This window comes from Falco punctatus (genome assembly GCF_963210335.1).
Source record: "Falco punctatus genome assembly, chromosome: 4".
In the NCBI taxonomy this organism is placed as follows: domain Eukaryota; kingdom Metazoa; phylum Chordata; class Aves; order Falconiformes; family Falconidae; genus Falco; species Falco punctatus.
In genome coordinates, this window is record NC_137583.1 from 87560906 (window position 1) to 87582434 (window position 21529).

At 37.2% G+C, this 21529-nt stretch overlaps 1 protein-coding gene across 1 annotated transcript in view; it reads left to right on the top strand.

The window, feature by feature from the left end:
• CUL1 (cullin 1) overlaps positions 1-21529 on the top strand; it is a 53899-nt gene that overhangs the window by 23160 nt on the left and 9210 nt on the right. Inside the window, exons 3-13 of the mRNA XM_080386082.1 lie at positions 4126-4300; positions 5293-5460; positions 6487-6537; positions 7565-7655; positions 8354-8517; positions 12585-12747; positions 16100-16230; positions 19163-19270; positions 19361-19467; positions 20629-20677; positions 21214-21345. Coding sequence (XP_080242208.1) covers positions 4126-4300; positions 5293-5460; positions 6487-6537; positions 7565-7655; positions 8354-8517; positions 12585-12747; positions 16100-16230; positions 19163-19270; positions 19361-19467; positions 20629-20677; positions 21214-21345 — 1339 coding nt within the window. The remainder of the gene's footprint in view (positions 1-4125; positions 4301-5292; positions 5461-6486; positions 6538-7564; positions 7656-8353; positions 8518-12584; positions 12748-16099; positions 16231-19162; positions 19271-19360; positions 19468-20628; positions 20678-21213; positions 21346-21529) is intronic.

Consider the following 21529-nt stretch of genomic DNA (forward strand, 5'->3'; position numbering starts at 1 on the left):
GCATGCCTTTGGTGTAATCTAGGAAATACAGATTTTTGACAAAAGTGGAACTAATCTCACTTTGTTCCTGTAGGCCAGCTGTTGAAGTGACAGAGCACTTGAGAGAGTTAATTACTGAGTAAGATCTGCAATAGCAAATTTATGCCTAAAACGGATCTTTATTATAAAGAGACTAGAAGTAATGAGAGAGAAGATCTGGTCAGGGAGTTGTTCAGCTGTTTTGGTGTGCTTCCTGCTTCTCAAAAGCTTTGTTGTCATTTCTCTCTGCCCTATGGTTTTGTGCTACATTGTATTAAATTCTGCTTCTCTTTCAGTTCCTTTTAATTTTACATACCTGTTCCTCGTACAGACTTGGTGCAGTATGTTAATTTTTTGTAGCAAAATGGAAAAACTGTGGGCACCTAGCTGTGCTGCTGAAAGGGGAATCAGTTAATACCTCAGCAGAACTGTTTTCTTTATTAAAAAATTTAAGATCAGGAGACTCATGTGAAACTGAGTAATTTGTACCCGTCAGTGTAAAATCTGAGTGTTTTCCTGGTGTGTGTTGAATTGCAGAACTGATACTTGTCTCGCTTAATTTCTGTTTGCAGTTGCTTTTGGAGGGGAAAAAAAATGCTGTATGGAGTATTTTGGTACTTTTCTGGGGTGGAGAGTAGATTAGAGGTGACTGGTGTGCTCAAGCTTGTATTTTGAGGGCGTACTTGCTGAAAAAGTATATGCAGCACTGCTGAAAGCCTGTTTCACTTCTGCCTTGTGGACACAGAAATTCAGATATCCTCAGCAAAGGACCTGGGAACAGTGACAACACTTAGTTGTGGTGGCTGTCACTTCTCTAGTCACATCACCAGTTGCCTGCATGAACTCCCATTATACTGGAAAACCAGTTGTGTGTCAGGATCTCCTCCAAGGCCATGGATTCATTATGGTGTGGCAACATGGGAATTACTGTTTTTTTCCCTTTGCACTGTAGAAACTGAGTCAAGGTTGTCACATAGTGTAAATTATGTTGAAGACAAAGGTGGTCAAAGCAATTAGTCTTCGGCTGCTTCTTGTATCCCTTTTTGAAGAGTTTCAGAGAATAAAGTTCCAAGAAAGATTTTTTTTTTTTTATTCATCTTAAACAGCGCAATGCTGAATCAATATATAACCTTTATACCTCAAATTTTAATTTAAATACATAAATGTAATTTCTCCTTTATGGTAAGGAAGGTGTAGAAGTTAGAGGAGATTGATGTTGATCTGTGCCTCCTGTAGATGGTTTGTCTGTTCGCTGGGCTAAATCTGAAGTTCAGCAGCCAGAAGCTTGGGGAGCAGCACAGCTTCACTGCAGTGCAAACTATTCTATTGAGGAATTAACTTCGCTGCTTGTTATAGTATGCGAATTGCTATGCACAATTGTGCAAACACCCACAGAAACGTTCCCTAATAGCTGTTTGGATATGTATATGACTTCCAGCATACAAAGCAGTGGAGGGGATTTGTTTGCTTTCTGCAACCAAGAATTCTTTTCATAGCATTCCCCTTGTGATTCTGAGATGGACTGTCATGTAGTTCGTTGCAAGCAGCATGAGGCTGATTTTGTTTTGAATATGTCAGTCTTTCTGTCAGTGGTTGGCTTTAGCAGATGGGGACACAGATTGTAAACAAAGTGTGAGAGAGCATTCTTTCATGTATAATATGTCAAAGAGTTATTTGCACTTGCAAGCTGCCTTCTGCACAGGCAAACTTGTTTTGCATAGAACAACTAAACTAGAGCCTTTAAAAAATGCTGTCTTACACACTTTGGCTAGCAAGACTCCAGCCAAAGTAACAGTTATATGGGTATTACTGGTATATTTTTCTTCCAGCTCTGAGCTGACTGCTGTCAGGCAGGGGCAAAAGGTCTCTGTTTCTTTCAGTGTTTACTTTACAAGGAATTCTGGGTTTAATAGTAAAATGTATGGGGTTAGAAAAAGGCTTGTGTCTTCTAACCTTGGTCTTCTATTTTTCTGAAGGCTGTTGTGATTATTCTTGGAGAAGAACGGAAAGAATATTTTCATCAAGCAGTATTCACAAAAACTGCAAGAGTTACCCATCATCTGGGCAGTCCTTGTATTTTTAGGCTTGCTTAAAGCCACTTGGGATAGGAGTTAGGGGAAGGAGGCAAGACTGTCAACTGGGTATTTCTGAATCAGCCCTAAAGTCCTTGAATTGTGGTGGAGAGACTTCCCATACACAATTCAGAGGACCTTATATTAACTAATGTAAAGTTAAACAGTGACATAAACCCTGCTTTTCTTGTATGTGAAAGGGAAGTAAGTTGCATATCTAGAGAAAAAGTGTTAATGCTGTGTGGCATTCCTCACTTGAACAGGGAATTCTGAAATCAAGGCATAGATGGTAGAAGTAGCAACAGTGCCAGGAAAGTTGAACAAACAATTGACTAGGAGCTGGAAGAAATCATTAATGTCCAGGAAATAAGTGGCTGATAGAGATAAGAGGCTGATACAAGGTCAGTTGCTAAGCTCAAATGAAGGCTTTATGTTATTGGTTGGTACCATGGGAAATCTAGTTATTTGGCACCTGGATGAGGTAACAAGTAAGAAATAAACATGTGCTCTATGTTTTCAAAAAGGGTTAATCTCAGGCAACGAGTATGACTCTTGGACTGAACGCAGTGACTTTCTGAAGAAGTACAAGAGTATAGACCGTAAGCAGGCTTTCCTTTCAGTTTGATGCAAAGATCTGAGTTTTGTTCCTGGTGGCTTGCAAGATGCTCTGGCCCTTAAACTGGGTTTAAGGATATGATTTGTCTGTGAAGATCTTTTTAAAGTAATTGCAAGGGAGTTAACTGGATATTTTAAGAGATTTTTCTGCTTGAGCTGTAATGTTTAAATACTGGAAGCAAGTCTGTTCATGATGACTGTAATGCATCATACATTTGGGGTTTATAATTCCCTTGGTATTTAATTGTGCTGATGTCTTCCATTATATTCTGCTGGCCTTTCTGAAGGGAAAGATAAAAGGCAAATCTCAGCAACATATTAATTTCCTAATACATGGCATACTGTGGAGGAAGCCTGTCTAGTAGTTAAAGCTTTGCCTATTAGTTAAAACCAAATTAGACCTTCTGGATTGCTTAATGTGATGTTCTCTAACAAGGGATGTGACTGAAAAGCTTGCCCTCTACTATCAGTAGAAAGGTGAGTGCTCAGAAGCTTCACTCTTGTTGGCTGATCATTTGTTGTGTAATTAGGGTAATTTTTGTTGTCAATCTGAGTCCTCATCAAGTTGAATTTGAGTGCTGCCAAGCTAGTTTTTCTTTGTTTGTGGAGTGCAGTTTCTTTCAGGATGCTTTCTTATTTGAAGTGTTTTGAGCAATGTGACTTCCACTTATTAGTTTGGAAGAATTCTGAATATATATGAATGTTTTAGATCAGAAGACAGAATGTTTTCTTGAAATGTTAACAGTTGCAGCAAGTCTTCCAGGCTGTATTAGTATGAGAGGAAAAATCATTACTACGACATGCTTAAATGTTGGGTTTGTACTTATAGCTGAAAACTGGGTTTTGGTGAATCTCATCTTACAGTGTGCGTTTGAGTGTGTGTGTGTGTGTCTCTCGCCGTTACTGCTTTCTAGGTTTGTCCCATCTGCCAGTGTTAAATGGCCAAATCTTTATAAAGGATTGTCTTCAAAAGAATGCAAAAATGTTATCCTCTGTGTTTTCAACTACTGAACGTTGCTTGAGGCTAGTGTTGAAATTTCTTCCTGTTTGAATGAAAGCTTCTGTATTTGTAGAAGGCCAGTATAATACAACAAATAAATAACATTTAAACCTTGAAAAAAAACTTTAATAGCAAGTTCCATTGCTTTGTTTTCTTGGTCGTTGTGTTAAGTAAATGTTGGTCTCAGTATTTGCAGTGCACTCAGCAGTCAGATGCATTTCTGTTGCAGATAATTCTGCTGAAAATTACTTAATTTTCTGAGGTTTGGTTTGATTTTATGTGGGCCAATGCATCTTGTAATGTATTATGTTTAAGTAATTTATAGTCATATAAAAAGAGCTTATTGAAATTAACATTGGTTTTCATTGTATTTTTAACGTCTCATGCTGGCACATACGTATTCCTTAACTTTCCCGTCAGTCATGTTTATAACTACTGTACTAGTGTACACCAGTCTAATCAAGCACGGGGAGCTGGAGTACCTCCTTCTAAATCGAAAAAGGGCCAGACACCCGGAGGTGCTCAGTTTGTTGGCTTGGAATTGTACAAACGGCTAAAAGAATTTCTGAAGAACTACTTGACAAATCTCCTTAAGGTAAGATGGCACATTGGATCAGTCTGCATGTGTAGCAGTAATGTGGGTTGAGAAGAGCTTGTATCAGCAAACCTAGAGGTGTATGCAGCCACTGGAAGTAAATTGAATGACGCTAAAATTTGCTTTGGTCTCTATTAGCCATTAAAATGTGTTGTAGGCTTTACCTTGGGCATCGGTCAGGTGCTAAGTGTACCTGTGAGCTGCTTTTCCTCTTCAAGGCAAAATGGCAGTCCTGTGTTTTATAGCAGTAATGTTATATGCCATCTTAAGCTGTTCTGTATCTTGAACAAGAACAGCTGGAATTTCTAACCCATTAGCCAGCATATTAGTAATGCTGAAAAAAAAATGGTCACTGGTAATGTTGAAAATGCCTGATGGCGGCAGCCATTAATTTAATTTAATAAACTACTACTACAGCTTGATGTTGGGCTGTTTTGTAGGAGAGTGGCTCCTAGTTATTTTTTGAAAGGAATCATGCTGGGAACTTTTGGGATTTTAGTTCTGAGCAATAATAAAAGAATTTTTGGTGTCTTTCCAAGTCTATTGTGTAATTAATTTCTGAAGCTGCATAGAAGTGTCTGAGGTCTTACCTGGAATGCACGCCTGTTTTTATTCCCTCATCCATTCAGGCTGTAGTGTTCCAGTTTGGAAAGATTTGTCATTTTGAATGCTTTACTATTGTACTGGTATGTTTCACCTAGCGTGCTTATCAGTGTCGGTGTTTCTAACGTGGGGCCATCTTGCTCCCTCCCGCAGGAGGGACCAGAATGTCTTCTGGAGCTTTGTCTGTGCTATGCACTTTTTTTACCAGTGTCTTAATTTCTAAATCTCATACTGGCCCTGGACTTTATTAATGCAGAAGGAAATGTCTTAGCCCTATGTTTCCTATATATATATTCATAGTATAGATTTATTACACTATTTGTACAACCTTACGTATCTTGGTGGTACCTTAAAATTACCCAACAGTACTGACAAACTTGTTATTTCAGGATGGTGAGGATTTGATGGATGAGAGTGTGCTGAAATTCTACACTCAACAGTGGGAAGATTATAGGTTTTCAAGCAAAGTATTGAATGGGATATGTGCCTACCTCAATCGACATTGGGTTCGTCGTGAGTGCGATGAAGGTCGTAAAGGAATATATGAAATTTATTCAGTAAGTAGCTTTTTGAAGTGAGTGATTTATCCGTTCCATCTGTCACATTTGCATTATCATCCTGCAGATTGCTCCTTGAAACTTGTAGGAAGTTCATAGAAGTTTTGAAGAAGTGGGCAAAGTGGAAAGCTACCCTCTTTCCCCACTCCCATCCCAGTATATTTGTAAAAATTCCACGGGTCTGAACCTGTGAGATGTTCAGTCTGCCTTGTACATACTGGGACTACCGGTATTAGATTGTCAGGGGTTGGCTGGTTCTGAATATTTGCTGCTTATACCGTTATCTGTGTGCGTCAGGGTGGCCTTGTTGTTTCACTTAGAATTCAGTCATTTCAAATACAGAATGGAGCAGTAAATTGCATTTTTTTTCTGTTGACTTCAATACAGCTCTACAAATTTTTTAGCATCCAAGCTGCTAAGATTCAGTCAACATTTGGTTTGTAATAGAAGTTATTTTGGTACCGTTCTGGAAGATTGATATGTGATCTTGATAATTTTTTTGTAATGTGAAATTATGTAAACAAGGGAAGAACATAGCAGAAGATCTGTATCTCAGATAACTAAAAGCACTTCTTTTTTAAAGGATGATCATTGTCCTGGCTGTGGTGTGTTATTTTACTGCTTCATTAAAATAACTTTGCATATGGTAGAAAAGCAGTTGGTATCCTTACTTCCCTCCTGCTTAACTTCACTAGCCTAATCCTAAGGGATTGTGTCAGCCTGAAAATCACTAAAAAGGTTGTATGTTGTCAAAGTTGCAGAGTTTGTCAGTTTTCAGAGCTGGCCGTGGATCACTGTCAGGAAGGGGTAGAGATAGCAATAAAGCACATGGTAATTTTATTGTGAAACAGTTTTGTTGCATGAGAAATGTGTGTGCCAAAATACAGTAATTTAAAAGAATCTGGCTATTTTAGTATACTTTTATCAGCTTTCCTGAAGGGGTTATCCTGCATGCGTGTGTGTGTGTGTGTATATATGTACATCTTTTCTTTATTCCGTCTTTTATTTCCCTTCCTTTGCTTCTAGCTTGCCTTGGTGACCTGGAGAGACTGCTTATTCAGGCCATTAAATAAGCAGGTATATATATATGTTAAACTATAGTGTTATTTTATAAGGTTGATTTTCTATATTGTTAGTAACTGTTCCAAGGAGAATTTGGAGGATGGGGGCAGGGACGGACCCAGAAAATAAAAGGGAGCCTTTGGCTTCTCCTTTGTGATGTGAAAAGATAAGTACTTCGTCTCTGGGTGTGGTTGAACCTTGATACCAAGACTGCTCTGTTACCTCTTTGCTGAGAGGACCCTTGGCTCTGTTTTTTTAAAAAAAAGCTAAGGGGGCTCATCTTAAAACAAGTAACAACTTCAGCTGTTCGCAGTACAGGCCAACAGCCAGGTCCGAAGGTTTCAGAGTCAGGTTGGGTGATGAGCACAGGTAGTCACAGGCCTGGGGTTTGGTCTCTTGTAGCATTACTGTGACTCGTTACATTTACACCGACGCCTGGGAGATTCACATCAACCAAATACTTTTAATTAGTGAATCAACATGATGAAAAACAAGACGTTCCATCACAAGACAAAATTATATTTATGTATGTGGATTTAACTCTTACTTACCAGTACTTCATGATGAAAAGACTGTATCATATTATGAAAATACTAGCTAGATTTCAGTTTAGAGGGACAATAGTTGCAACACATTATTTATCAGCATAAGCTGATAGCTTTGTTTGTGTAAAGTATAGGCAGTTAGTTCAGTTCTTACTGCACAGTTTTCTTGTATTTCAGTTATAAAACAAACAGAAACTTGGTTTAGAAGGTGCTTTTTGATTTTAAAATCAAAAACAAAACAAAAAAATCCCAAACAACCAAGCACTTTCATACCTTTTTACAGCTCACCAGTAAGCGGACTGCAATTATGTTGTAGAACTTCAAGGTGTAGCATAGTCTGTGATGTCTGTAGGAATTTTATATGTTGAGGTGTCCTTAAGTTTTGTTCTCAAGGGGCTTGACTTGGCTGGAACATAAGAATAGATTTCTGATTAAATACTGTGCTTGAACTACCAACTGTTTTCTCTGTGCTTGACTTTTAATCCCTGTTTCCTAAGGTAACAAATGCTGTGTTGAAGTTGATTGAAAAGGAAAGAAATGGTGAAACTATCAATACAAGGCTGATCAGTGGAGTTGTACAATCTTATGGTAAATGAGATTTGCTTAAGGTTTTATTACTCTCTTAAAAATAAATATATATCCCCTATCAGAGCCCAGAGGTAGCATTCCACCTCCTTGGATGTCCAGTAAAGATTTTTACGGTAAAATAAATAGTTATATATTGTTTAACTTCATATTTGTAGAGACACTGGACACAATTACAGTTGATTATATCATCTTTGTAAAGCTTGAAAGTGCAACTGATAGACAAGTGTTCATTGTTTACAAATCAGTTATTTAGGAGCTAAATCTGGAAGGGGGAAGCATAGGAGTTGACAAAGTGTAGGGGGATTGTTTTTTCCTATTTGCACGAAATTGAGAGTTTTGCCATGCAGATTAATGGCCAGTGTCATTAATAAAAAGGTAATTGCATGTATTTTGGAACTCTTAAGAGCAAAAGATAGAAGGGGAATTTAAACTAGCCTTTGGAATAGTGAAGTTTTCTGAATCCTGTCACCCATTTAGTGAAGTATCAGAAAGTGCAGTTGACGTGAGTAATGTCTTATGCTGCTTATTTTTTAAATGCAAAGTAAATATATACTTTTAAAAACTTTTAAAAAGCGGTGCCGATACTGTCCCAATTGATTAATTTCATGTAAGTTAAAGACTATGAAGGGTACCTGGTCATTTGCAAGTGACCACTTCATAAAAGACAATTTTGTCATTACTTGCTCTTTTTTTTGTAGTGGAGCTGGGGCTGAATGAAGATGATGCATTTGCAAAAGGACCTACACTAACTGTCTATAAAGAATCCTTTGAATCTCAGTTTCTTGCTGACACAGAGAGATTTTATACACGAGAAAGTACTGAATTTTTGCAACAGAACCCAGTCACAGAGTACATGAAGAAGGTAAGTTATTTAACAAGCTTTGTGAGTATTTTCTGGATACAGATTTTTGTAGCGGTAAAGTAATACAAATTCTTGGGTTTCGTTATCAATTACTTAAATTGCTGAGTATTTTACAGAAACAGTTAGCTCTTTTTCCCTGTGGTAATGTACTTTTATGTTTATCTGATCTGAAGTTTGTCTCTTTCGTGTATATCAGTAAGTACAGTGAAAGTTTGAAACTTTCTTAATGGGCAAAATGGAGGAGAAATAAATTCAGAATTAATTTTTTTTTTTTTTTTTTTTACTTCAAGACACCAAAATAGTCATTCTGCTTTAGACCTACAGGTTTGTTGTTCCTATACAAGGAATTGTGTGTTGACACATTTACTGAAATACCTTCCTGGCCAAGGAAGTAGATCATTAATTAGCTTTAATTCTCTCAGAATATTTTAATGTAATGAACCCTACACAATACTTCTGATCGGCAGGGGCGAGATTTAAATTCTTAAATAGTCTCTGGTTTGGGGGATTCCAGAAAGGGCAATTAAGAGCAAGCTGGATAAACATTGACTATTTCTAGCCTAGTTATTGGGTCAGTCTTACTGAATGTGAAATAGATAGGTCATCTTCCATCTTGGACAAGTGCTGCTTTGTATATTTTTCTCAGCACATTTCCTGACTGTTCCTGAATTGCTGGTTGTTTTTTCATTTTCAGTTTCTTTTCTTTTTCTTTTTTTTTTTTTTAAAAAAGAGCTTTTTGAGTATGTGATATGCAGGTATACATCCCTCCCTGCAGTATCTTTGTGTTTCTTTTGTGTAACTAATCAGTGGAGTTGTACAACCTTATGGTAAATGAGATTTGTTTAAGGTTTTGTTACTCTCTCAAAAATAAATGTATATCCCCTATCAGAGCCCATAAATAGCATCCCACCTCCCTGGATGTCCGGTAAAGATTTTTGCAGTAAAATAAACAGTTTTGCCACAGAACACCTCCTGTCTGAGTCTTGGCATTAAAGTCAATGATTTACCCTCCACCTCCACCCCCCACCCCAGAAAGTGTGTGTGTGTGTGTAAGTCCTAGAAATAACACAGTAAAATGAATCCTGCTTTTAGTGCATTGAGATAGCCCAGCAGTTCCCACACTGTTCTATATTTACTTTTCTGTTGATGAATTCATGATTTTTGCTACTTCCCTTCCAATTTCTTTTCTTTACTTTCACCCTAATATATATATATAAAAACAGAATAAGGGAATTTTAGTCATTCATAACTTGAATGACTGCCTGATCTAGCCTTTCTCGGTACAGGGCAGTAAAAAGCTCTCTGAAGGTCATTGCTATTTCAAGAACTAGAGATTAGTGGCAAGTAGAAAGAACTTATTAGTACCCCAAACAATCTCCAAGGTTTCAAAAATCCACAAAAGAGCAACTCACTTTGCTTGAAACTGGTGTTGAAGCTGAAAACACATATAAAGCTAGCATAAGGCAGGGAAAATTTTCAGCAAGAAAGTGTGCAGCCTTAAGTCTCTGCTCAAATTAATACACTAGAGATGTATACAAGCTATTCGGGCTGGCTTGGCATCTCCTTACAGATAATGTGCGTACACTGAAATCAAACTGAACAAGACATTTGTTTTTACTACACATTTCCTGGGATTTAACTGATGAAACTGTAAAGGATGTGTGTTAGACTCTACAGTAAATATGATCAAAGCTTGCAAAATGATACAAATTAAGGGATATGACTTAACAGAAAGGGGAAACATGAACTGAAGCTACAAGACAGTTCGCTGGGACAAATTGATCTCTAGACTGCATGCTCTGCTGGAGAGGTCAAGAGAGGTCGTGCAAGTTTTCAGAACTGTTAATTTAAAATTGAGAAAGATTTGTCCTTCAGTTTTATCTTACTTTGTTATACACAAGGGATTCTTAACATTTTTTACTTAAACACGACAAGGCAGTTTTGTTAACTTAATTATTTTTTTCAGTTTGGGTATTGTAATCTTGCATGCTACTGAAATGCCTGGAAATGGGCAGGCATCTCCCCATAATTATTGCTCACATATTGCTAGAATTAGGGTTCTTTTCTGGTATGAAACACCTTAAATGAGACCAATTTGAAAAGCTGCCAGCTGTCCAGCAGTCACATGGCATACTAGCAGTAAGAAGGTCTTAAAAGTCATCTGTTAGAAGTATGAACTATGAACTAAGTAATCTGCTGTTAGTACGCTTACTTGACTTTCTCACTGAAGCGCCGAGTTCTAATTGGGGATAAACGGCATTGCAAATTAAAACAAAAAATAATGTTGGAGTACCTTAGTGTGCACCAGCATGACATCAGCATTACTGTGGCGTAGTAAAATTGTATTTGTTTCATGTGGAATACTCTATGAAATCTGAGTTAGAATTACGATATGTGTATGTAGTTCTACAGGCAGATGTACTGAGTTTAGAAGGATTGTGAATTTTTCTTCTCAGGCCAGAACGCATGAGTAAAGCTGGCATGGCCTGATGTGCTGTAGGGAAAAAGGTCAGTATTTCTTAAGACTGTCCCTTGAAATAAAGTCTCAAATTGAACTTTTGATCTTTATAGTTAAAACAGCCAAAGATACTGTTGTGTGAACCAGTTATTCTTCCGTTGTTTCTGAAATATGCCTGTAAAAGGAGAATGGCATTATAAGAACACAAAAAATGGGAGAATCTAAACAAATTTGAAGTCAGAGTTGATGTTTTTTTTCATAAAGGAGCTCAAATTGAGAGCTAACTGCTAACATTAAAAGTGAAGGTCTAAGGATATTTTAAGACGCAGCATTAGAAGTGGCAGAATTTCCTGGGCTACAGAAATACAGAACTGGTTAAATGACAGATAAGGAATCTTACTGGTCTGATCCCAGTTTCCAGCATTCATCAGGAAGATTTGCTGCTGTTTGCTGTCATTAAGGCAGTCAGTTGTTATTCCTTACTGGTAAGAAACTGGACAGTACTCTGAAGCATGAACATATATACCTTCCCAAACTGTTGATTTTGTTTCCCATATTGTGACCTGTAGTGGTTTAACTGTAGGAGACAGTAATCCACGACCATTTCAAAAGAGCTGAGTGCAGAATTATTACAGAAATCAGTGATGCTAACAGTGGCAGAGATTATTTAAAGCCATCTGTGTATGATACAGTGCACTGGCAGTGAAATTGGGTTGGGTTGGGAGGTGGTGGTGGTGTTGTCCATAATACGATCTTTCATGCTTAGCCAGTATTCTGAAATACTAGGAAAATGCATTAACTTAATTTCCTTCTCTTGGTGACATTAATTTAAATACTTTGGACTGAAAAGAGGACATACGCACTTTATCCGTAATAATGTACTGCAATTACAGATGGCTTGTAAAGTGAATCTTTTAACACTTTTGCAAACAAAATAGAGGTAATTGTTATATAAACAACTTCAGTTTTGCATTTTGGCTTAAGTACTGTTCCTGGAGTGACATTTAGAATTTTGGTTTGCTGGGAAGATACGCATATGTAGCATTTCATATGCCAAATTAAATGCTAGTATAATTTAAATGATTGTATATTACTGGGAAGTTTTTCTGTGTAAGAATGTAGATGAGAACATTAAAATAAATTTGTCATGGGGATACTGTTAAATTGTAGTTTTCTGCCCTTTAGTTTTGTGGAAGTATGAAATACATTCATGTTTGTCTTAAAACTACCTCTGTAGCTGGAAAGCTTGCTGATGCTAGAACTGCCGGCACCTCACGTCAGCAGCTTTCTCTTTTTCTGACAGCAGAGTTCCATCAGTAAACTTCTTATTCGGAAGTAACGGGAGAACAATCTTGCTGTGATTCTCCCCCCCACTGAAACAGTATATAATATTAGCATCAACATTAACATCCATTCCATGTGTGTATTATATTTCCCAGGAAAATAACTGCTTAAGTAGGTGAACCATAGCACCACGTTAGTAAGAGTCTTGAACTTTGTTGTCATTGTTGTTTTCTAGATGGATTTACTAAGTAGCCATCTGACTTCTGTTGTTGGATTTCTGTTCTGCCTTCCATATAGGTTTCATATTTATCTCTCTGTTCTGTAGGCTGAAGCTCGCCTTCTGGAGGAACAGCGCAGAGTTCAGGTGTATCTCCATGAGAGCACACAAGATGAGTTAGCACGAAAATGTGAGCAAGTACTTATTGAAAAACACCTGGAGATATTTCATACAGAATTTCAGAATTTGTTGGATGCTGACAAAAATGAAGGTAAGGAGATTCAAACATTGGGTTTAGGCTTGTAGCTCCTCCCTGATGATTTGTGAATAATGTGAATTCTGGTGATAGCTCAATGCAGTTTCTTCAGGAATTAGATTAAAAGAGAATATAGACATTAAACTGACTGACAAGCAGCTTTTGATTAAATTGGGATGGCTGAGGATATTGCCTCAAGAAGCCTATTCCAATACCAAATATTAAGGCAAAACAGCATAATTTTGATTCCTCTTTAACCTGGCTGGAAGAGTTTTGAGAGTGCTTGAGCCATCCTTCCAGCAGGAGCTGAAGCTTGCATGAGAGTTGCGAGACAAAAACCAGCCCAGTACACTTACCAGCTGTTTCAGTTTAATACATGGATCCTTCAGAGTCCACAGTGAGAATTTTAAAACCCAAGTTATCTAGAAGTATGTATAGGAAATGTTAAAAGAGGGATAGAAGCAAATAAGGAGCTTCTAAAATACAGTGTATAAAATACATAAAACTGCATACAGAGCACAAGGAAAGAGTGGACATTATGAATTGATGAGATAATTTTAGCTGTGAAAAATGAGTCCTAAGTGCCACTAGTTTGTACTAGGATCAAGTTTGTACCTTCTTAGTGAACACATGGATAATGACTTCTTCAGCGGTTCCTCTAAAATAAGTAAAGATTATTAAAGACTTTAGGTATCTTTAAGGAGTTGTCAGTTGCATAGTTTTTTATGAGTTTCTTCAGGAGTTAATGCTTAGCACAAAATAACAGTCAGAACTAGGGCCAAATAATTCTTGTGCATCGTGCAGAAGATAAGGATGAATGGTATTTTTTATTTTTCCAGTCAGGGAATTAATTAAATCTATATAGGAACTCAAGGTAAGGCTCTGTATCTGAAGTACTGCTTTTAAGAAAGTGTCAGAATTTAAGAGATACTATGATTAAGTGATTATTGATGATACTGTTCATTTGTGAATTGTGAATTGCGACTATGACTATTTATATATCAGCCTTAAAAGAGCAACTATGAGTAATTATAATAATCATGATCTTCATAACTAAGAGATGCTTCAAATGGAAAAGGACAATTCAACATGATTAGTAGGTCAGAAGTTACCCATTTCAAATTTAAGATTTTTATCCTATACTAGTTTTTAAGTCAGATGTTGTTTATGTTTGTAAATAAATGTATTTACTCTGTAATTGGAAGGAAGTTTGATACAGGTGAGTGTTGACTACTGAAACGACTATATAAATGCCTTCTGACAATAGAAATGGTAGTAATGGAAACAAAATTCTTCTGGACTCAGGAGGCCTTGCTAGGCTTTTCTTTTTTTCACCTTACTTTATCAAGCTCATGGGTTATGTGAGTCTTTAATACAGTCACTTACCATAACGATGCAACTCCAGAAGTTTGCTGGGGTAAAAAAGGGAAAGTACCACTTCTGCCTTGGGTAAAATCTTGTTGTATGTCTTTGGTTTTACTTTCATTTGGTTATTTCTGAGATTAATTAGGCATTTTAAAATGCCTGATTTTTTTTTCTTTTCCAAAATATTTGCTTTTCTCTTATTGGGCTTCACTTGTGCAAATTACGGTAGCTCCCTGGCCCTTTTTAAGTTTCTTGAAGTCTCAAGGTTAGAAACATATTTTTTTTCTTTTAAAGACTTTCCAATAATTTGTTCTTTAATCACTAGAATCAGTTCACTCTCAAATTTGTAATGTACTAAAATAGCCTGTATTAGGCTATCCTAAACTTAGAATAAAATCTTGCTGTCTATTAAAATCTTTATTGCTTTGCTCTGGAAAGTACACTGGGTCTGAGGTCCTCCCATGTGAGGTATGTTACCCATATCACATTACAGCCACTCCTGGTGGTGTTCTGTAACTCTTTAATTGCATTGTGCAACTAGTTATAAAGGTTGTGGGGCACATATGTCATGTGTTACCTATTCACGTCAGTATGATACCTGTAGAAAATAATTATGTTTATTAGAAGCAGGCTGTAATGATTTAGGTGGACTTACCATGTAAATCTTCCTTGAGGCTTTGTAGCATCTCTTCCATATTTCATCAAATACTGGCATCCTGATAGACCAACCTGTGCACCTTTATTTTTGGGTAGGTCTAGCAGCAGCTTATTATCTCTATGCATGGCACTATTCTCCTAACTTATTTGAAATTTTCTTTAGGTACAAACTCCAGCATTTGTATATTGCTATTACAGTTTAACATCAGGTGGCAAATTGTGGCTTCCAGAGAGAAAAAATGTTTGCTTTCCAAATCCAGAAGTTTAAGCTTCCCAAAGTTCTAAGTGAATGGAAGGCATTATATGGAAATGGGTCTGAGTAGACATGTCATTGCTTTGATATTAAAGGCATCAGGCTCTGTGTGATGTATTTCAGAGTTAGGTAGTGATACAGCTGCTTGATTGCGCTGTTCTAATTAATCTGATAATCCTCAGGTGGTAATAAATTGCCCATAAGCCCTTCAGAGAAGTCCTTACACTTTAGAAGAGCTAGATGCAGGTGACAGCCTTAAGATGGATTCAATAAGGTGAAATATCCTCTTTAGTTTACAGTAACTAATGTGATTGTTTACTGTTTCACTTGAGTGCCTGTTCAGTGAGGGCAAGATTACAAGAGGTGATTAGTGGGTTTGTGTACCTGATTTATGGCCATATTCAAGTTTTTACTTCAGAAGGTACCTGCCCTGTTGAAAATGAATAATAAAACCAAAACCCTCTTCAATATTAGACTAATTGATTTTGGAAAGTCTTGGCTGAAAACTGGTAAGGTGTTAATATGAAGCTTTAACATACATGAAATTATGTCCGATTTGTTTTTACCTTTCTTAGTTTTGTTCCATGGTAATGATTTTCAGAACCTTTTGTTTCCTTGATATACAATTATTTCTACTGGGAATTGGTTACTTAAATGTTTTGGTTTTTTTCTTTGAGAGATGGCTTTATTGACTGCTTTATTGGAGGAAATTTAATTTATAATGTTTTTTTATCTGCTAAGGTTGTATCAATAACATAACATTTTGTCTTAAATTTCCAACCATTGCTGCTGATGCTGCCACAAGTAGAAGTGTTAATATACAAAAGGCTGCAGGGGAGTGTTAGATCTCTGAGAACTGTCCTGTTCAGAATAAGATTTAACAGGCAGTGGTCAACCGGAGAGTGTTGTGCTCTTAGCATGGCCAGCAGTTACACTAACCACAGTCCTAATTCATGGTAACACTTCAAAACTTAATCTGGACAAGAGGGTTTTAACTCCATTTTTTAAATCATTGCACCTCTTTAAATTTATAAAAACTAGAACTCAGAAGTAAATATATTTCTGTAATTTAATTATTATTTTTTTTCCCAGACTTGGGACGCATGTATAACCTCGTATCTCGAATCCAGGATGGCCTTGGAGAGCTGAAAAAACTTTTGGAAACCCACATTCATAATCAGGGTCTAGCTGCAATTGAGAAATGTGGAGAAGCTGCTCTAAATGCAAGTATCCCATCAAAATAAGTCTGTGTGTGGTTGCTGCCAGTTTAACATTACAGGAGGGTGAATGCTTCCTGATGGAATTTCCAGTTTGCGTGTGTTTTCCCTCTGATATAATTAGTGAGGACTAGGCAATTCTCAGATGTTGATAGTAGGCTTAAAACAGCAGTCGCATCACTGTGTTACTGCTCCTTGAGCTTTGGTTGGGGGTTTTCTGGTGGTGGGGTTGCGTTGTTGTTGTTGCTGGGTTTTTGTTTGGGGTTTTTTCCTTCTGAGTTTTTGCTCTTTGTCAGGATGTCATGCTGCTTGGAAAGCTGGCAACATCCTACACTTCCAAGTACACCTGAAAGTCCACTGTTCCAAGAAGCATTATCTCCTGTATTATGTTTCGTCATCGTACAGACTTCTGACTTGGATGGGACTGTATGAAGAACGTTTCTGTTGGTGTTAGTTTTTTGGTGAATGGCTTTATTCTGTTTGGAGAAGCATGAGAAATTTAAGAGGAAGATGTAACTGAAATGTTTAGAGAGGTCACAATATAAGGAGCAGGTCGGGTCTTCTGCAACACTGTGTTTAGCCATATAATTGGCTTTCTTGATTTTTTTCCCATAATTGTAATTTCAGACTTAATTTTGTATTGATGAGGGTTGAGTCTCAGCACCATGAAGTTGTTTAAACCCTTTGCTAACCTTTTTGTCTGTAGGCAATATGACTTTTCTTGGAAAAAAATAGAATGAAACATTGCACAAAGCAAAATTAGAATAGAATATAGATTCTGGTAAATTTTATTTAAAATGGGATTTAACTTTGATTTTTGATAGAGTTCATTTTAACCTGTTACTGGCCTCAGATATTCTTGAAATAGCTGTATACTAGCAATCAGTAAAGCAGTAACTTGTAATGACTGCATGGAGACAGTAAAAACTTCAGGTTCTAGCACAGATAAATTTGTTTTACGTGTGTGTAGTGTCTTGTTCACTTCTGTAGTTTTAAGTGTGTAGCGTAGCACTTTGACAGTGTTGATCTTATGAATCATGAAGTTCAGGAGTCTGTAGCTGCATTTTAAATGCCACCCTGGGGTTTGGAATCCCATGTGCTCCGTGGTTGACGCTCAAGTGTGGAGATCACTGGGGGATGCTTCTTTGTACTTAAGTGTTGAAAAATTTCCCAGAAAAATGGGAAATTCTTCTTCCTCCAGGAATTAGTTCATCATTGAGAGAGGGGAAGCCTGAGGTTTGTATGTATTAGTTCTTTTGACTCTGTTTTACAAAACTCTTCCTGATCATGACACTCTTTCTTGTTTCTTCATCTTTCTCTTTTGTTCCTTTTCTTTTTTTTCCACATTTGTTCTTTGTTTTCATAACAGTATCTCTGGCTGTTTGCCTTGGGAGCCATCTTGCCTCTTCTTTCAATATCTTTCACACCACTGTATATTGTTATTGCCTTGTTAGCTCTCTATCACACTTGAGTAGGCTTGATTCTGCCTAATTTCATAGATCTGTACTGTGTCTAAACAGATAATCAGCTGAGCAAATGCTTTTCAGTTACTCTGTAGTCAGTGGAGAGAAATAGTCACACCAGCTTGACTCATCTGACCTATTTTAAGTATTTAGTGCAGAGTGAGTTGTGCTGTAGACTCCATTAACTATATTAATGTGACTGCTCTTCAGTCAGAAGATTACTGCATTTTGTGCCTTTGCTTATTTTATTTTGGAGTCTTTGTAATCAGTAGATATGCCTTCCTCAATGTCCTTTACTTGAATTTCTTGTCTGGGAGGTTCTCAGTAATCCCAGTTCTTTATCTCCAGCATGGCATTAGGTCAGTGGTCCTTGTAGTCTATTGTCTGTCTTCAGTGGCAACAGGAAATGGTTTTTGGGATCTTGATACAACCCTGCCAATCTTCTACCATTTGTTGCCAGCATCCAGAATTCCTATGATAGGGATGCTACAGGAGTGCCCCCATGCCCAGTCTGCTCGGTTTTTATTTATGAACCTGTTGTCTGCTGTTATCTGTGGGTTTGGTCTATTCCATTCTTGAAACTGCTGATCTTATCTGCTTCCAGCAACCTCTGGTGGCAGCAAGTTCCAGAAGTCCACTAGGTTGTGTGTAAAGATGTTCTTTATCTGTCTTTAACTTGTTTCCTATCCCTTTCATCAAGTGCCCCCTAGTTATAAAACGTGGCTTTTCATGATTGTTCAACTTCTCAGTCGTCCTGATTTTGTAAACCTTGGTCTCTTACGCCCTTTCAAATCTCTGATCTCCAACTTGAAGACTTCCAGCCTTTTTAGTCTGTTGTCGAGTAGCTACGCTGCCTGCCTGCTGGTTTAGTTGCCGTTCACTGTTCCTGCTCTGACTCCGTCTGTACTGAGATGCAGGATCAGGAGTTGCACACAGGACTCAGTCTGTGGGTGCTGTAAACCTGATGCTTATTGGCATTTGGCTGCCACCGAGGGGTAAGCGGCTATAGTTTTTAAGAACTGTCAACAATGACTGAGGTCTCTGTGCTGAATTGTACCTTTGGGGAATACCTGTTAATGTTCTTACTACAGAGATTTATTTCAAGGGTTTCTTCTATAGAACTGCCATTTTATGATTGTCCGTCTTTCTCAGGTATAATTCAAATTAAGCTGCTATCTTTGAAAATGTCCTTCTTGAAAATTTTTGCAGTGGTCGAGTAGGTGGTTTTGTTGTCTTTTGTACTGTATGATGTAGCACACTGCACTCTGGTTGCCGTAAATGAGAGCTTGTGCTAATGTAAGTCAGTCGGGGACATAGGACCTAAACTAGTCTGGATACTATTTAAGCTATAAAATATTTCTAATACTCTGTAGACCTTCACATAAAAATTTGCTTAGGCCAGTGAGTAGCTGCATTTTGGAAAAAGTGGAAAGCAGAAAGTCAACAGGTTGAAAAACCCAATCTCTTTATTGCAGGATCCCAAAATGTATGTACAGACAGTGTTGGATGTCCATAAGAAGTACAACGCTTTAGTCATGTCTGCATTCAACAATGATGCTGGCTTTGTGGCTGCACTAGACAAAGTATGTATACATAGTGGCATATGGTGATGGGGTTTTTTTCCTATTCAGTGTTTTCTCTCTCAAAATTTCACTGTCTTTTGTGATTTATAGGCTTGTGGTCGATTTATAAATAATAATGCAGTGACAAAAATGGCTCAATCATCCAGTAAATCACCAGAGCTACTGGCACGATACTGTGACTCTTTACTAAAGAAAAGGTACGTCTTCAAAGACAAATCATTATTTCAGGTTGGGTTTTGTTTTAAAAGGTTTTAACATACAAAATTTTATATTGTGTCTTCAGAAACAGAACTTAACGCTTCAAGAAAAATTAATTATACCAAATTCTGAATACAAAAGTGTCAATAGGACCTTTCCTAAAGATTACATGGAATTTACTTTTCTTTTTTAAAGAAGAGGGTGGAAATGAAAGGGAAAGAAAGGTCTTAGATCTTTTATTTCCTTATAGGAAACTAATTTTGGTTGGTTTATTTTTTTAATGAAACAGGAGTTTTTAAAGTTGGTTTTCTTCCCCAAAAAATTTAAGTTGTATTGTATGTTGTAAAGAAGACGCACGTTCCCTTTTTCCATTAAAAGTATTGTTTTCCTCCTGTTGTTTTCTCTTGTATCTTCTTCCATCTGGGCAGAAATTGAGGGGGATAAAACCTGCTTTCTAGCCTGTCATGGTTCATAATTTAATTAAGGTATTTGGCTTTAAATGATTCAGCAGCTCATACATGGAGTTGATATTGGTTCAGTTCATACTGGTTTGGTGTCAATTTTGTCACTGGCAACTTTTCTGGCTGTTTTGGGGGAGGAAAAAACCCACTACCAAACAGTACAAAAACCAGAACAACTTGTTTAGTTTTCCCCATCCCCTCCTTCCTTCAGCAAAGGATTTATTTCCCCTTTTATAAATACTAGCTTTCTGCAGGGTAGGTTTGGGATATGCCTGATGGAGAAGCATGATATGGAGGAAAACAACACCGTGCCACCTGAGCTCTCCCCCAGCCAGGACTCTGCACTCTCGGCTGTTTTTTTTTCACTGTACTGTGTAAGATAAGAAATGAAAATAGAACTTGGCAGCCGAAAAATGCAGGAAGTTTAAGCCCATAAATCCTGAGAAGTATCAGGCTGTCAGGAAGTCTTGAGCAATCCGTGGTCCAGGACTTCAACCTGCTGTTTAAAAACTGTGTACTTCAGAATTGCTTACGTGTGGAGTACTGAAGAGAAGTGTTCCTTACGCTCTTTCCTCTCTAAAGAGTTTTTGATCCCAGAACTACTCAATCTGTTCCTTTATGAAATTTCCGTATATATCCATATGTTGGTTTAAATCAGCATTTTTGGGACTCAATAAAAATTTATTTCTTCAACTGCAGCTCAAAGAATCCCGAAGAAGCAGAATTGGAAGATACACTCAATCAAGTGGTAAGATGTCTGTAAATACAGTTCTCTTCAGTGTAATCACTGACAAGTTAGTAATACGCGGTTGTCACAAATCAGATGAGAGAAAACCTTTTATTTGTATACTTTGATTTAATTACTTAATATTTCAGCTTTTCAGTAATAATCTTCAGCCCTGTGTGGCATGTTGGTTGTATTTTTATTCATTAAAAAAAAGAAGCCCTTTGCAGCAGATTTAAATTGGCTAAATGGAATTTATGCTTTTGCTTCATGTTTATATACACATCTAATATGTAATATCTACAATATATTTTATATAATATCTACAGTATATTTTTATATAATTACATATACTCACTACATATTAATATAGAAGGCCGTACGTGTGAAATATATAGTTACTGTGTTTAAAAGAAACAAACAACTGCCCAAAAAACCTGAACAAAACCCCCTGACCTTAAAAATTTAACTGGAAATGAAGTAGCTACTGCTACAGCTTTTTTCAAGACAAATGCTTTAATATGTTTTTTTTTCCTTACACATTATCTTGGCTTTTCCAGATGGTTGTCTTCAAGTACATTGAAGACAAAGATGTGTTTCAAAAATTCTATGCCAAAATGCTGGCAAAAAGACTTGTACATCAGAACAGCGCTAGTGATGATGCTGAGGCCAGCATGATCTCTAAACTGAAAGTGAGTATTCCACGACTGTCCCATGATCCACTGTATTGCAGGTCTTCAGGGTACCATTATTTTACGTACAATAGAAAAATACACAACCTAGGTCTTTCCCCGCAGCTCCCCCCCCCCCCTTTTGTTTTTTTAAACCTCCTAGGACCTCACAGTGTATGTCTCCCTGATGAAGTTAAGCTTAATT